This window comes from Dendrobates tinctorius, unplaced genomic scaffold (genome assembly GCF_039654945.1).
Source record: "Dendrobates tinctorius isolate UK_male_01 unplaced genomic scaffold, ASM3965494v1 ptg000028l, whole genome shotgun sequence".
Classification (NCBI taxonomy): Eukaryota; Metazoa; Chordata; class Amphibia; order Anura; family Dendrobatidae; genus Dendrobates; species Dendrobates tinctorius.
Genome location: NW_027361696.1, coordinates 12,577,501 through 12,593,223, shown reverse-complemented (window position 1 = coordinate 12,593,223; position 15,723 = coordinate 12,577,501). Strand labels below are relative to the sequence as shown.

The 15,723-nt window shown below is 49.9% G+C and overlaps 1 protein-coding gene across 18 annotated transcripts in view; it reads right to left on the bottom strand.

Moving 5' to 3' along the window:
* EIF4G3 (eukaryotic translation initiation factor 4 gamma 3) overlaps positions 1–15,723 on the bottom strand; it is a 125,195-nt gene that overhangs the window by 41,320 nt on the left and 68,152 nt on the right. For 6 of the 18 annotated variants that reach the window (XM_073570179.1, XM_073570168.1, XM_073570170.1 and 3 more), the window contains 7 exons: positions 13,000–13,095; positions 12,410–12,442; positions 11,201–11,221; positions 8,459–8,641; positions 8,268–8,382; positions 8,085–8,191; positions 7,880–8,002 (listed from right to left, as the gene is read on the bottom strand). In XM_073570179.1, coding sequence (XP_073426280.1) covers positions 7,880–8,002; positions 8,085–8,191; positions 8,268–8,382; positions 8,459–8,641; positions 11,201–11,221; positions 12,410–12,442; positions 13,000–13,095 — 678 coding nt within the window. The remainder of the gene's footprint in view (positions 1–7,879; positions 8,003–8,084; positions 8,192–8,267; positions 8,383–8,458; positions 8,642–11,200; positions 11,222–12,409; positions 12,443–12,999; positions 13,096–15,723) is intronic. The other 12 variants (XM_073570171.1, XM_073570173.1, XM_073570172.1 and 9 more) reach the window with 3 other exon arrangements.

Genomic DNA, 15,723 nt, shown 5'->3' with positions numbered 1-15,723 from the left:
CACACTGGGCCCTACATTATGCTGCAAAATTTGTTGGTAGTCTTCAGACTTCATAATGCCATGCACACGGTCAAGCAGTCCAGTGCCAGAGGCAGCAAAGCAACCCCAAAACATCAGGGAACCTCCGCCATGTTTGACTGTAGGGACCGTGTTCTTTTCTTTGAATGCCTCTTTTTTTCCTCCTGTAAACTCTATGATGATGCCTTTGCCCAAAAAGCTCTACTTTTGTCTCATCTGACCAGAGAACATTCTTCCAAAACGTTTTAGGCATTTTCAGGTAAGTTTTGGCAAACTCCAACCTGGCTTTTTTTATGTCTCGGGGTAAGAAGTGGGTTCTTCCTGGGTCTCCTACCATACAGTCCCTTTTCATTCAGAGGCCGACGGATAGTACGGCTTGACACTGTTGTACCCTCGGACTGCAGGGCAGCTTGAACTTGTTTGGATGTTAGTCGAGGTTCTTTATCCAACATCATCACAATCTTGCGTTGAAATCTCTGGTCAATTTTTCTTTTCCATCCACATCTAGGAAGGTTAGCCACAGTGCCATGGGCTTTAAACTTCTTGATGACACTGCGCACGGTAGACACAGGAACATTCAGGTCTTTGGAGATGGACTTGTAGCCTTGAGATTGCTCATGCTTCCTCACAATTTGGTTTCTCAAGTCCTCAGACAGTTCTTTGGTCTTCTTTCTTTTCTCCATGCTCAATGTGGTACACACAAGGACACAGGACAGAGGTTGAGTCAACTTTAATCCATGTCAAATGGCTGCAAGTGTGATTTAGTTATTGCCAACACCTGTTAGGTGCCACAGGTAAGTTACAGGTGCTGTTAATTACACAAATTAGAGAAGCATCACGTGATTTTTCGAACAGTGCCATTACTTTTGTCCACCCTCTTTTTATGTTTGGTGTGGAATTATATCCAATTTGGCTTTAGGACAATTCTTTTTGTGTTTTTTCATTTAAGACAAATTAAATGAAGATAATACCAACAAAGAATTTGTGTTTGCAATCATTTTCAGGAAGAAACTGAGTATTATCTGACAGAATTGCAGGGGTGTCAATACTTTTGGCCACAACTGTATAAAGGCGCCCAAGGCCGCTACTTGTACCTTTAATGTGTTGACCGCTAGACCCTGTTCTAGGCCCTTTTGTAGAAATTCTAGGATTTTATCAATGTGAACCCCATCCTGAACCTTTAACCCCGAAGTGGATAAGAATTTTTTTCCACGTTCTCCCGTAGGCTCTCATCGTAACCGGTTTCCTACTTTTTTGTAATGTGGTTATCAGGTTCTCTGAAAACCCTCTGTCTCTCATCAGTGTCCTCTCAATTTCCATGCTGTTAAATGGAGCCTCCCTGCCTGAGGGTGTAACACTGGGCCCTGCGATAGCAGGCCCGGGAGATCCGGTAGGATCCATGGGTCGGTTACCAAGGATATTTTTTGCCAGGAGAACCAGGTTCATTTGGCCAGAAGAGGGCTATTAAAATCATTCTTGCCCCATCCTCCCTGACTTTTCTTAGCACTGCATGAAAGGGGGAAAGGCATATGTTAGGCCCTATGTCCATGGGAATATGAAGGCGTCCAGAGCTAGAGAATTCCCCCTGGGGTCTATGGAGCAGAAAGTGTCCACTTTCTTGTTTCTGAAGTCGGCAAACAGATCTATGTCCGGGGCCCCTCACATTTTTACAATCTGCCGAAAAACGGACTGCTTTAGGACCCATTCCCCTTGTCGTAATTGGGTGCGACTCAGAAAGTCTGCCCTTTAATTCTCCGTGCCCCGGATGTGTAGTGCTGACAGATAGCAGGTTTGCCTCTGCTAATTTGAGGTCTCTGGAGGATGTGTCCATTAGGGCTCGGGACCTGGTTCCCCCCTGATGATTTATATATGCTATTGTGACTCGACTGTCCGAAAATATGCGGACATGATGACCCCGAAGAAGGGGTAAGAAGTGTGTTAATGCGTAGCCCACTGCTAAGAGCTCTTACAGGTTCGAGGAGGCTTCTAATTCTTGAACTCCCCACGCACCCTGGGCCACTTTGTTGTTCATGTTTGCTCCCCACCCCGTGGGACTGGCGTCTGTGGTAACTATGTGTGTTATTTTTGTTACCCAGGGGATCCCTTTGGAAAGGTTGTCTTGGCTTTTCCACCAGGTTAGGGAATGAGTAGTTTTTGAATTTAGGGTAATACGACCCTCTAGGTGTCCCCCTACTGCAGACTAGTTGGCTAGTACATCCCACTGTAGATCTCTCGTGTGTAACTGAGCCCATTTGACTGCTGGCAGGCAGGCAGGCAGGCGGAGAGAGAACCTAGTCGTGACATCGCTTTTCTTAATGTCATGGAGGGATTTTGGATGGCTCTTGTTACAATTTGAGCGATTTTCTCCTTCTTGCGGTCTGGGAGGCGGCACTCTTAAATGTTTGAGTCAAATGTTAGACCCAAGAATTCCTGTACTCTGCTGGGCTCCAATCTTGATTTTTTTAGATTTAGGAGCCAGCCCAGGCCCTGCAGAGTGTCCATCACCCTGGCCCTCTGTTCCCAGCGTTTTTGAGCCGAGCTGCTTGCTATTAAAAAATAGTCCAGATACGGGATTATTATTATGTCTTGCTCCCTTATATGGGCCATCATCTCTGCCACTATTTTGGTAAATACCCGTGGAGCTACAGATATTCCGAATGGCAAGGCTCTGTACTGGAGTTCTTTTATCTCGCTCTTTATCGAGACGGCTAACCTGAGATATTTCCTGGAGTTTTTGTGAATGGGGACGTGATAATAAGCGTCGCTGAGATCTAACACCGTCATGAAGTAGTTCGGGAACAGGATTTTGGTGGTGGACCTGATTGACTCCATTTTGAAGCTTTGATTTTTTTTTAAATTTATAATTGTCCGAAACGTGCCGTCTGGCTTGGTCACCAGGAAAAAGAGGGGAGTAAAACCCCCTGCCCCTTCCCTGTAGGAGAACCTCCTGGAGGACTCCTTTTTCTACCAGGCTTAGGACTTCGTTTTCTAGGGCTTCCTGCTCTTGCATACTGGATCTTAGCGGAGTCATTACATACTTTTGAGGCGGGAGGGAGAGAAAGTCTATCCTTAGGCACTCCTGGATTAGGGGTTTACGATCCATGGGTTGTTTGAGATTCTTTTCCAGGCTGGGAGAAAAAGGTTTAACCTTCCCCTCACCCTGAGTAAACTGTCACCTAGAGGGCTTTTTGTCTCAGGACAAGTTGCCGAAGAGGAAACCTCTCTCTCTTCTCTTGTCATCCCACTTTTGCTCTCTCGGTGGTCTCCGCTGAAGAAACTTTCTATTCCGAAAGGGCCTCTTAAATGCTGCCGGCCCTAAATTTGGGAACTCTTTCTTCTTGCCTTGCTTTCTGGAGGATGTCATCTAACGTCTCCCCAAAAAGGAATTTTCCTTCACATGGGATTGAACACAGTATCATCTTGGTCTGTAGGTCCCCCGGCGAGCTTTTAAGTCATAATGTTCTACGTGCTGCATTTGAGAGTGCTTTGGACGATAACCGGGACCGAGTCTGCCGATGAGTCCACTAGGAAGGCAGCCGCTCCCCTTATTACTGGGATAGAGTCTAGGATTTTATCCCTTGGCGTCCCTTCTCTTAGTTGCTTTTCTAGTTGGTCCACCCAAATCATTAGGGCTCTCGAAGTACATGTTGCCACTAAGGCTGGCCTGAGGTTACCTCCAGCTGACTCCCATGTGCCTTTAAGAAAGGTATCTGCCTTTTTATCTAGGGGATCCCTGAGGGTGCCCATGTCCTCAAAGGGGAGGGCGAATTTTTTTTTTTTTTTGAGGCCTTTGCGACAGCTACATCGAGCTTCGGGACTTAATCCCAAGATGTAGATGCCTCTTCCTCAAAGGGATATTTCCTTTTAAGGGAAGGGACCGTGGTGTTTTTCCTGTCCGGTTTATCCCATTCTTTTTTGATTAGATCCCGCACATTTTCATTTAGCGTGAACACTCTCCGCTTTTTCTGGCCCAGTCCCCTGAACATTATGTCCTGGACTGTTTTATCGGGCCTAGGGTCCAGCACCCCCATGGTAGACCTTACCGCTTTCACTAGTTTGTCTACCTCCTCTAGGGGGAAGCAGTGACGCCCCTCTGTTTCCTCGTCTGAGGATGAGGAACTGGAATCTGAGGTTTTTGACATGATTTCTCCCGACGTCGAGGAATCCGACTGGGAAGTCACTATTGTGTCTTTCTTTTTTGATTTGTCCCTATGCTTAAGGGATGTAAGGGCACTCTGAACCTCCAACTTTATTGCGGCTCTTAGGTCAGAGGCCAAATCCGGAGTTCCCTATCAGAGGATTTCTTTTGTACATGCCTCTGTTTTTTTCTCCCAAGAAATAGGTAGGGGACTAGCACAAGTGGGGCACTCCCTGTTCTTTTTCCCCTTCTTTCCCTAGTAAGGGAAATAGATTTTTAATACAATGGTGAACATTCACGAAGATCACTCACCCAAAAGTATGCGGCTGCAGGTACCAATTCGGTAGATGGAGTCAGGTCCTGAATAGGCTCCTCTCCTGGTGGCGATTTGCTCCTTGCAGCTGACATGCTACGCTGCGTGGTGTGACTACTGGAAGGACCATCTGTACTGCGTTCCTTTTGACGATGATGGTGGTTCTGCTGCTGCTAAAGCTGCTGCCTGGATTGCTGCTCCTGTTGCTGGTCACTATCCCCTTCAGGATCGCTTCCAGCCAGGAGCGCTTGTGCAGCCACCATTTTAAATTTCCCGGCTGAGACGTCACCGCTCCCATCCTGCACCGCGGCCCCCGGGAGAGCACTCCTGCGCATGCGCCGGTTCTCTGGACCCGGAAGCCGGCTTCTACTTCCGGGGCGGCCGCCATCTTGGTACACCTCTGTACCCCGGCGCCGCCCGCATGTTTGCCGGGTCCCCGCGAGCCCCGACTTCCTCTCCGGAGCGGCGTCTCTCCCGCCCGCTCACCCGGCAGCCCGCATCGGCCCCAGCAGTGGCGGCTTCCGGCACCGCACCCTCCCGAGGCAGGGGCCTCCCCGCTGCCATCACCAATCAGGCCGTCCCCGGATCCTGGACACACGAAAGGTACCGTCCTGTGGGTCCCCCCGTCAGGGACAGGAACCCAACTAGAGGTGGAGGAGAGGTACCGCCCTTTTTATTTGTAGGTTCCCGTCCCTGAAGGGCGGATCCCCTCTCTCCGTGGTGCTGTCATGGGTGAGAGAGAAAAACTGATTTCCGCCCACAATAGGGGCGAGGGTGTATACTGCGGAGGAGGAGCTAACCTTTTTTTCACTTAGTGTCAGCCTCCTAGCGGCAGAAGCATACACCCACAGTATCTGTGTCCCCCAATAAGACGAAGGAGAAAAATGAGTGGCCATCATTAGTTTAAGAAATGAAGGTGTCAGTCAGTCTGAAAAATTGGGAAAACTTTGAAAGCGTCCCCTAGTGCAGTGGCAAAAACCATCAAGCGCTACAAAGAAACTGGCTCACATGAGGACCGCCCCAGGAAAGGAAGGTCAAGAGTCATCTCTGCTGCGGAGGATAAGTTCATCCGAGTCACCAGCCTCAGAAATTGCAGGTTAACAGCAGCTCAGATTAGAGACCAGGTCAATGCCACACAGAGTTCTAGCAGCAGACTCATCTCTACAACAACTGTTAAGAGGAGACTTTGTGCAGCAGGCCTTCATGGTAAAATAGCTGCTAGGAAACAAACCATTGCTAAAGACAGACAACAAGCAGAAGAGACTTGTTTGGGCTAAAGAACACAAGGAATGGACATTAGACCAGTGTAAATCTGTGCTTTGGTCTGATGAGTCCAAATTTGAGATCTTTGGTTCCAACCACTGTGTCTTTGTGCGACGCAGAAAAGGTGAACGGATGGACTCTACATGCCTGGTTCCCACCGTGAAACGTGGAGGAGGAGGTGTGATGGCGTGGGGGTACTTTGCTGGTGACACTGTTGGGGATTAATTGAAAATTGAAAACATACTGAACCAGCATGGCTACCACAGCATCTTGCAGCGGCATGCTATTCTATCCGGTTTGCGTTTCGTTGGACCATCATTTATTTTTCAACAGGACAATAACCCCAAACACACCTCTAGACTGTGTAAGGGCTATTTGACCAAGAAGGAGAGTGATGGGGTGCTACGCCAGATGGCCTCCACAGTCACCTGACCTGAACCCAATCAAGATGGTTTGGGGTGAGCTGGACCGCAGAGTGAAGGCAAAAGGGCCAACAAGTGCTAAGCATCTCTGGGAACTCCTTCAAGACTGTTGGAAGACCATTTCCGTTGACTACCTCTTGAAGCTCATCAAGAGAATGCCAAGAGTGTGCAAAGCAGTAATCAAAGCAAAAGGTGGCTACTTTGAAGAACCTAGAATATAAGACATATTTTCAGTTGTTTCACACTTTTTTTGTTAATTACATAATTCCACGTGTTAATTCATAGTTCTGATGCCTTCAGAGTGAATCTACAATTTTCATAGTCATGAAAATAAAGAAAACTCTTTGAATGAGAAGGTGTGTCCAAACTTTTGGTCTGTACTGAACATGAGATGTGAGGCTGATCAGGACCGCATTGACACCAGATGTGCAGCTGATCAGGACCCCCATACACAGACGTGTGGCTGATTAGGACCCCATGCACATCTGACGTGTATGGTTGTCCTGATCGGCCACACGTCTGATGTCTATGGGGTCTTGATCGGCCACACATCTGACGTGAATGGGGTCTTGATCAGCCACACACCCGATGTGTATGGCGTCCTGATCAGCCACACGTCTGATGTATGTGGGAGTCTTGATCAGCCACACATCTGATGTGTATGGGGTCTTCATCAGCCACATGTCTGTGTATGGGGGTCCTGATGAACCACACATTTGCGCCTGATGAACCACACATTTGATGTGTGTGGAGGTCCTGATCAGCCACACATCTTGATGAGTATAAGGATCTTGATCAGCCACACATCTGATATGTATGGAGTTCTTGATCAGCTGCACATCAGATGTGTGACTAATCAGGACCTCAATACACAGACATGTAGCTGATCAGGACCCCTATACACATACAGTATATGTGTGGCTGATCAAGACCCCATACACATCAGATGTGCGGCTGATCAGGACCCCCATACACATTAGACGCGTGGCTGATCAGGACCACCTTATACATTAGATGTGTGGCTGATCACGACCCCCATACACATTAGGCGCGTGGCTGATCAGGACCACCATATACATTAGACGTGTGGCTGATCACGACCCCCATATACATTAGACGTGTGGCTGATCAGGACCCCCATACACACCAGACGTGCAGCTGATCCTGATCTGTACGGTCTTTGGATCCAGACTATCCGTCACAGTGTATGGCACCAGCTCACACAGTGCATTGCGCTCTACATAGGGTTGACTGCACATATGATGGTCACTGAGTAACAGAACTACAAGATGCAGCCCCCTGAAGATTTTCAGCCTACAGCACCCAGCCTTCAGCCCCCTGGAGCTCTCAGCCCACCGCCCCTGGCCTGCAGCCTGGAACAGAGCACCCTCACTCTATGCCAAGCTGTTCTGTGCCAACCACAACCCTGGCAGTATAGTGTGGATATTGTTCTGGTGGAGATGAAGTAACAAAGAGCTGAACTAAGGTTACAAGTTATCATCAAGTCACAGACCCTGAATGGAAAGCAATGCACATGCCCCACTCATATGGGGGACACGGGACTCCCTGATCAGTGCAGGTCCTGCAGACAGATGAGAACCTGCACTCTTATCACTGACATAAGATGTCCCCATAACTGTGCAGACATTACAGACATCAGAGCTGTCCGCCCCCCCCCCCCCCCGGGTGACTGATAAACATGGCGTGGATGGGGTGTCGCCTTACCTGAGGTGGGGTGGGTGTGGAGCTGGGCCGGAGGATCGGCGGGGTGGGATTCCTACTTCCGCCCCCTGACATGATCTCCTCAGTTATATCTTTGCCGCCCTGATTGGGGTCTCTGATTCGGATCTGGAAGTGAAGGAACATTCACTGTGAAATAATAACCCCTGGCAGAAGCGAGGTCCATGGTCAGACAGCACTGGCCGCTCACCGTCTTCTTCTCCCTCTTGGTGGGAGGTGGCGGCTGCTGCGGCTGCTGTGTAGGCACTATGATCGGCGCTGACTGATACACCGGCTGACTGGGGTAAAACGGGGCCCCTGGAACATGACAACAAAAGATCAGCAAACCCATCATCACTTCCCCATTCAGGGCGAGAGCCGATGGTGTCCTTACCGTACGGGGCAGGGAACTCCCCCGGTCCTGGGCCTGGATAAAACGGATTAGGACCGGGGGGCTGCACAGGGTACTGCTGAGGAGGTCCCAAATAAGGAGGAGTGCTGTGACGATACTGGTGAGATAGAGGAGAACATGACGTCTACTGCGGAGGACGAGGAGTACAGATACTGCTATGGGAGCAGAGGTACCTGGGGGATACAGTACTGGGGACCCTGGGGCATAGCGTACGGCATGGGCAGATGATTCACCATCATGATGTGCTGGTTGGTCTGGTAGACGGTGGCAGTCGGGGTCTGTGCGCTCGCTCGGATGGAAGGGTTGCTGTTCTGTATGGTGGCACGTGGCGGCTGAATCTGTGGCCTCTGGAAAAACTGACAGAGAAAAACAGCTAAAAGACAGGACAAGAAGTGAGCGAGAGCCTGCATGGAGGAGTGGATAAAACGACCAGGGGAAGGGGGGTATTAATAAAGCCATAATCAGCCAGACACATCAACCACAGAGACCAGGAGGCCAGAGGAGCCACAGCCGGCACTGAGCGGTCACTACAGGACCACTGAGAGCAGTGCATGAGATGAGTGATGGGGAGACTCTGAGTACACAGCACCTCATATACAGGATTGTGGGTGAGAAAATGAGGGGGAACTGCCATAAAGCAATGTATCACACAGAGCAGCTGACCGAGCCAGTACACACACAAACACACACACCCACAGAGACGCACGCACACAGAGACACACACACCCAGAGACGCACACACATCCAGAGCTGCAAATCTGTACTCACACATACACAATCCATCCAGAGCCACGCACACACAATGCTGCAAGATAGGGGGATGCGTCTGATCTCCAGGGGAGCAGAACATTAAGAATGTAGACTGCAAGCGTCTCCATTTGAGGTCCTGCACAACATATGCTGAGCTGTCCATTGTGCTAGTTGTTTGCTGTGGTTGCTGCTCTGGTGTGAGAAGAGGAGAAGAAAAGGCACGACGAAGCCGAGAATGATGGTGCTGTACGGAGGCGGTGTTCGGAGGTGTCATATGGAGGCACTCTAAAAAGGTGTCATATAGAGGCGCTCTATGGAGGTTTCAAATGGAAGCATCATATGGAGGTGCTCTATGGAGATTTCATATGGGGGCGTCATATAGAGGTGCTCTATGGAGATTTCATATGGGGGCGTCATATAGAGGTGCTCTATGGAGATTTCATATGGGGGCGTCATATAGAGGTGCTCTATGGAGATTTCATATGGAGGCGCTCTATGAAGGTGTCATATGGAGGCGATCTATGGAGATGTCATATGGAGGCGCTCTATGGAGGTGTCATATGGAGGCGCTCTATAGCGGTGTCATATGGAGGCGCTCTATGGAGATGTCATATGGAGGTGCTCTATGGAGGTGTCATATGGAGGCGCTCTATAGCGGTGTCATATGGAGGTGCTCTATGGAGGTGTCATATGGAGGCGCTCTATAGAGGTGTCATATGGAGGCAATCTATAGAGGTGTCATATGGAGGCGATCTATAGAGGTGCCATATGGAGGCACTCTATAGCGGTGCCATATGGAGGCGCTCTAAAAAGGTGTCATATGGAGGCGCTCTATGGAGGTGTCATATGGAGGCGCTCTATTTAGGTTTCAAATGGAGGCGTCATATGGAGGTGCTCTATGGGGTTTCATATGGAGGCGTCATATAGAGGTGCTCTATGGAGATTTCATATGGAGGCGTCATATGGAGATGTCATGGAGGCGCTCTATAGAGGTGTCATATGGAGATGTCATATGGAGGCGCTCTATAGAGGTGTCATATGGAGGCGCTCAATGGAGATGTCATATGGAGGTGCTCTATGGAGATGTCATATGGAGGCGCTCTATGGAGGTGCTCTATAGAGGTGTCATATGGAGGCGCTCTATGGAGGTGTCATATGGAGGCGCTCTATGGAGGTGTCATATGGAGGCGCTCTATGGAGGTGTCATATGGAGGCGCTCTATGGAGGTGTCATATGGAGGCGCTCTATGGAGGTGTCATATGGAGGCGCTCTATGGAGGTGTCATATGGAGGCGCTCTATGGAGGTGTCATATGGAGGCGCTCTATGGAGGTGTCATATGGAGGCGCTCTATGGAGGTGTCATATGGAGGCGCTCTATGGAGGTGTCATATGGAGGCGCTCTATGGAGGTGTCATATGGAGGCGCTCTATGGAGGTGTCATATGGAGGCGCTCTATGGAGGTGTCATATGGAGGCGCTCTATGGAGGTGTCATATGGAGGCGCTCTATGGAGGTGTCATATGGAGGCGCTCTATGGAGGTGTCATATGGAGGCGCTCTATGGAGGTGTCATATGGAGGCGCTCTATGGAGGTGTCATATGGAGGTGCTCTATAGAGGTGTCATATGGAGGCGATCTATAGAGGTGTCATATGGAGGCGCTCTATGGAGGTGTCATATGGAGGCGATCTATGGAGGTGTCATATGGAGGCGCTCTATGGAGGTGTCATATGGAGGCGCTCTATGGAGGTGTCATATGGAGGCGCTCTATAGAGAGGTCATATGGAGCCGCTCTATGGAGGGAAAGCTACAAGAACCTAGGCTACTGTGGGTGAGGTGGGGAGAGGAAACCCTAACGCAGACAATATATATTAAATGGGTGGCATATCAAATTGGCTGAAGAACAAAACCCAGCCCTACAGGGCAGGGGGGGTGTAATGACAGGATGGGTGAAAAAAAACAAGTGAGGGTGCATAATATTACATGCAAGTCTGGAGAACTTACATTTAACCCCTTAGTAGTGCTCTACAAGAGAACTATGGAGGTGTTATATGGAGATACACTATGTAGAGAATTTTAAGTCATGCGTGCACAGCTGTGACGCCTGTGAGGACGGGTCACCACCCGCTGTGCACACGTGACCCACTTACAGGATATTAGACAATTACCTGAATGGGCCTGAATCCTCCCTTGAATAAAAGAAAGCAGCAGAAACCAAGGAGACAGGACAGAAAGGTCAGTAACATGTGATCACACAGCCCATTCGCCCTCCCGAACAGCGCTCTGGTGTCACCTGCAGACCTCCCCTCCCGACCAATGCTCCAGTCACCAACAGGCTTCCCCTCCTGACCAGCGCTACACAGTCACCTGCAGACCTCCCCTCCCGAGCAGTGCTCCGGTTTCACTCGCAGGTCTCCCCTCCCAAACAGAGCTACATCGTCACCCACAGGCCTCCCTGCTGAACAACGCTCCGCTGTCACCCGCAGGCCTCCCCTCCCTAACAGCAATCCTCTGTTGCCCACAGGATTCCCCTCCCAAACAGCGCTCCAACGTCAGCCGCAGGCCTCTGCCCTGCACCCCACAACTGACACTAACACTGCGCCGATTTTTACATTTTTGGGACTCCCTATTTGCACATCAAATGTATAAAGAGAAAAGCCAAAAGAACATCTAGGAGAGCGCCCCCACCCGACGCCTCCGCTACCCTACAGCCCCCAAGCGACGCCTCCGCTACCCTACAGCCCCCCACGCGACGCCCCCGCTACCCTACAGCCCCCCACGCGACGCCTCCGCTACCCTACAGCCCCCACGCGACGCCCCCGCTACCCTACAGCCCCCCACGAGACGCCCCCGCTACCCTACAGCCCCCCACGAGACGCCTCCGCTACCCTACAGCCCCCACGCGACGCCTCCTCTACTCAACAGCTCCAACCAGATGCCTCCGCTACTCAACAGCCCCCAACCGATGTCTCTTCTACCCTACAGCCACCACGTGACACCTCAGCGACCCAACAGCCTCCACGCGACCCTACAGCCCCCACGCGACGCCTCCGCTACCCTACAGCCCCCACGCGACGCCTCCGCTACCCTACAGCCCCCACGCGACGCCTCCTCTACTCAACAGCTCCAACCAGATGCCTCCGCTACTCAACAGCCCCCAACCGATGCCTCTGCTACCCTACAGCCACCACAAGATGCCTCTGCTGCCCTACAGCCATCACCCGACAACTCCATTGCTGGTATTTCTCCTAAGCTGATGGGTGGTCTTTTCACGGTTACACCTTCGGCAGAGTACCATTAACCACAATGCACATTCAGAGGTTAGTCAGTGACGGGCGACAAATGGGGGATGACAAGGGTGGTGAAAGTTACAGTACCTGGTGATGTGTTGGTCGTGGTCCTGCTGCAAACTATAGAGAGGAGCGAAAAGACAATCACAAAGGAGAGGGACAGACACACAAGATAAAGCTGCACAGGAAAAGCCAAGGCCCACGGGACAGGAACCATGGGGGTCACAACCTACACAGCCAACAGTTCAGAAGACACATGCTCAGCGACCTAGCACCATCCAGCCCACACTGTGCCAGCCTCCTGCTCATCTCTATATACAAAGACAATGTCTACACCCAGTGAGAGCAGGCAGATTACCTGATTTACTAGACCTGTGGATTAGCGCTAAGGTCACATAACCAGGAAACCCCTGAGAAATTACCAGTGCAGCAGACCCCACAAGCCCTACGACAACTACATAAAAGCCAGCACTTCCTGCACAAAAGAATCCTAAGCTTAAACAGCAAGAGACACCAGGGGCGCTCCTCACCCACAGCAATGAGCAGATGGGGTATAGGAGTGAATGAGTAAGGGCACAATATACCAGCAAGTGCACAGACCTACTCATTTGCAAGGGGGCACTGATCAGAGCAAGATGTGACAACTGGAATAGTCAGCAGAGAGCACAAGTACTCACTGGAGTACGGGACTGTGGCTGCGTACTCATCGTCTGTGGAGCCTGAGGGTACACCAGAGTGGGTGCAGATGCACCCTGCCCTGTGGCATAAGAGGCCTGAAAGAAAGAAAGACATCATAAGACACTGGCAAAAAGCATTGGTAAATGTACACACACTGCACAGTACCACTCCTCCTGTCCTGTATATATACACTGCACAGTACCACTCCTCCTGTCCTGTATATACACTGCACGGTACCGCTCCTCCTGTCCTGTATATATACACTGCACAGTACCGCTCCGCCTGTCCTGTATATATACACTGCACAGTACCACTCCTCCTGTCCTGTATATATACACTGCACAGTACCACTCCTCCTGTCCATATACACTGCACAGTACCACTCCTCCTGTCCTGTATATATACTCTGCACAGTACCACTCCTCCTGTCCTGTATATATACACTGCACAATACCACTCCTCCTGTCCTGTATATATACACTGCACAGTACCACTCCTCCTGTCCTGTATATATACACTGCACAGTACCACTCCTCCTGTCCTGTATATATACACTGCACAGTACCACTCCTCCTGTCCATATACACTGCACAGTACCACTCCTCCTGTCCATATACACTGCACAGTACCACTCCTCCTGTCCTGTATATATACTCTGCACAGTACCACTCCTCCTGTCCTGTATATATACACTGCACAGTACCACTCCTCCTGTCCTGTATATATACTCTGCACAGTACCACTCCTCCTGTCCTGTATATATACACTGCACAGTACCACTCCTCCTGTCCTGTATATATACACTGCACAGTACCACTCCTCCTGTCCTGTATAGATACACTGCGCAGTACCACTCCTCCTGTCCTGTATATATACACTGCACAGTACCACTCCTCCTGTCCTGTATATATATATATATACACTGCACAGTATCACTCCTCCTGTCCTGTGTATATACACTGCACAGTACCACTCCTCCTGTCCTGTATATATACACTGTACAGTACCACTCCTCCTGTCCTGTATATATACACTGCACAGTACCACTCCTCCTGTCCTGTATAGATACACTGCACAGTACCACTCCTCCTGTCCTGTATATATACACTGCACAGTACCACTCCTCCTGTCCTGTATATACACTGCACAGTACCACTCCTCCTGTCCTGTATAGATACATTGTACAGTACCACTCCTCCTGTCCTGTAAATATACACTACACAGTACCCCTCCTCCTGTCCTGTATATATACACTGCCCAGTACCACTCCTCCTGTCCTGTATATATACACTGCACAGTACCACTCCTCCTGTCCTGTACATATACACTGCCCAGTACCACTCCTCCTGTCCTGTATATATACACTGCCCAGTACCACTCCTCCTGTCCTCTATATATACACTGCACAGTACCACTCCTCCTGTCCTGTATATATACACTACACAGTACCCCTCCTCCTGTCCTGTATATATACACTGCCCAGTACCACTCCTCCTGTCCTGTATATATACACTGCACAGTACCACTCCTCCTGTCCTGTATATATACACAGCACAGTACCACTCCTCCTGTCCTGTATATATACACTGCACAGTACCACTCCTCCTGTCCTGTATATATACACTGCACGGTACCACCCCTCCTGTCCTGTATATATACACTGCACAGTACCACTCCTCTAATCCTGTATATATACACTGCACAGTACCACTCCTCCTGTCCTGTATATATACACTGCACAGTACCACTCCTCCTGTCCTGTATATATACACTGCACAGTACCACTCCTCCTGTCCTGTATATATACACTGCACAGTACCACTCCTCCTGTCCTGTGTATATATACACTGCACAGTACCGCTCCTCCTGTCCTGTAAATATACACTGCACAGTACCACTCCTCCTGTCCTGTATATATACACTGCACAGTACCACTCCTCCTGTCCTGTATAGATACACTGCGCAGTACCACTCCTCCTGTATATATGTACACTGCGCAGTACCACTCCTCCTGTCCTGTATATATACACTGCACAGTACCACTCCTCCTGTCCTGTATATATATATATATATATATATACACTGCACAGTATCACTCCTCCTGTCCTGTGTATATACACTGCACAGTACCACTCCTCCTGTCCTGTATAGATACACTGCACAGTACCACTCCTCCTGTCCTGTATATATACACTGCACAGTACCACTCCTCCTGTCCTGTAAATATACACTGCACAGTACCACTCCTCCTGTCCTGTACATATACACTGCACAGTACCACTCCTCCTGTCCTGTATATATACACTACACAGTACCACTCCCCCTGTCCTGTATATATACACTGCCCAGTACCCCTCCTCCTGTCCTGTATACACTGCACAGTACCACTCCTCCTGTCCTGTATATATACACTGCCCAGTACCACTCCTCCTGTCCTGTATATATACACTGCACAGTACCACTCCTCCTGTCCTGTATATATACACTACACAGTATCCCTCCTCCTGTCCTGTATATATACACTGCCCAGTACCACTCCTCCTGTCCTGTATATATACACTGCACAGTACCACTCCTCCTGTCCTGTATATATACACAGCACAGTACCACTCCTCCTGTCCTGTATATATACACTGCACAGTACCACTCCTCCTGTCCTGTATATATACACTGCACCTCTCCTCCTGTCCTGTATATATACACTGCACAGTACCACTCCTCCT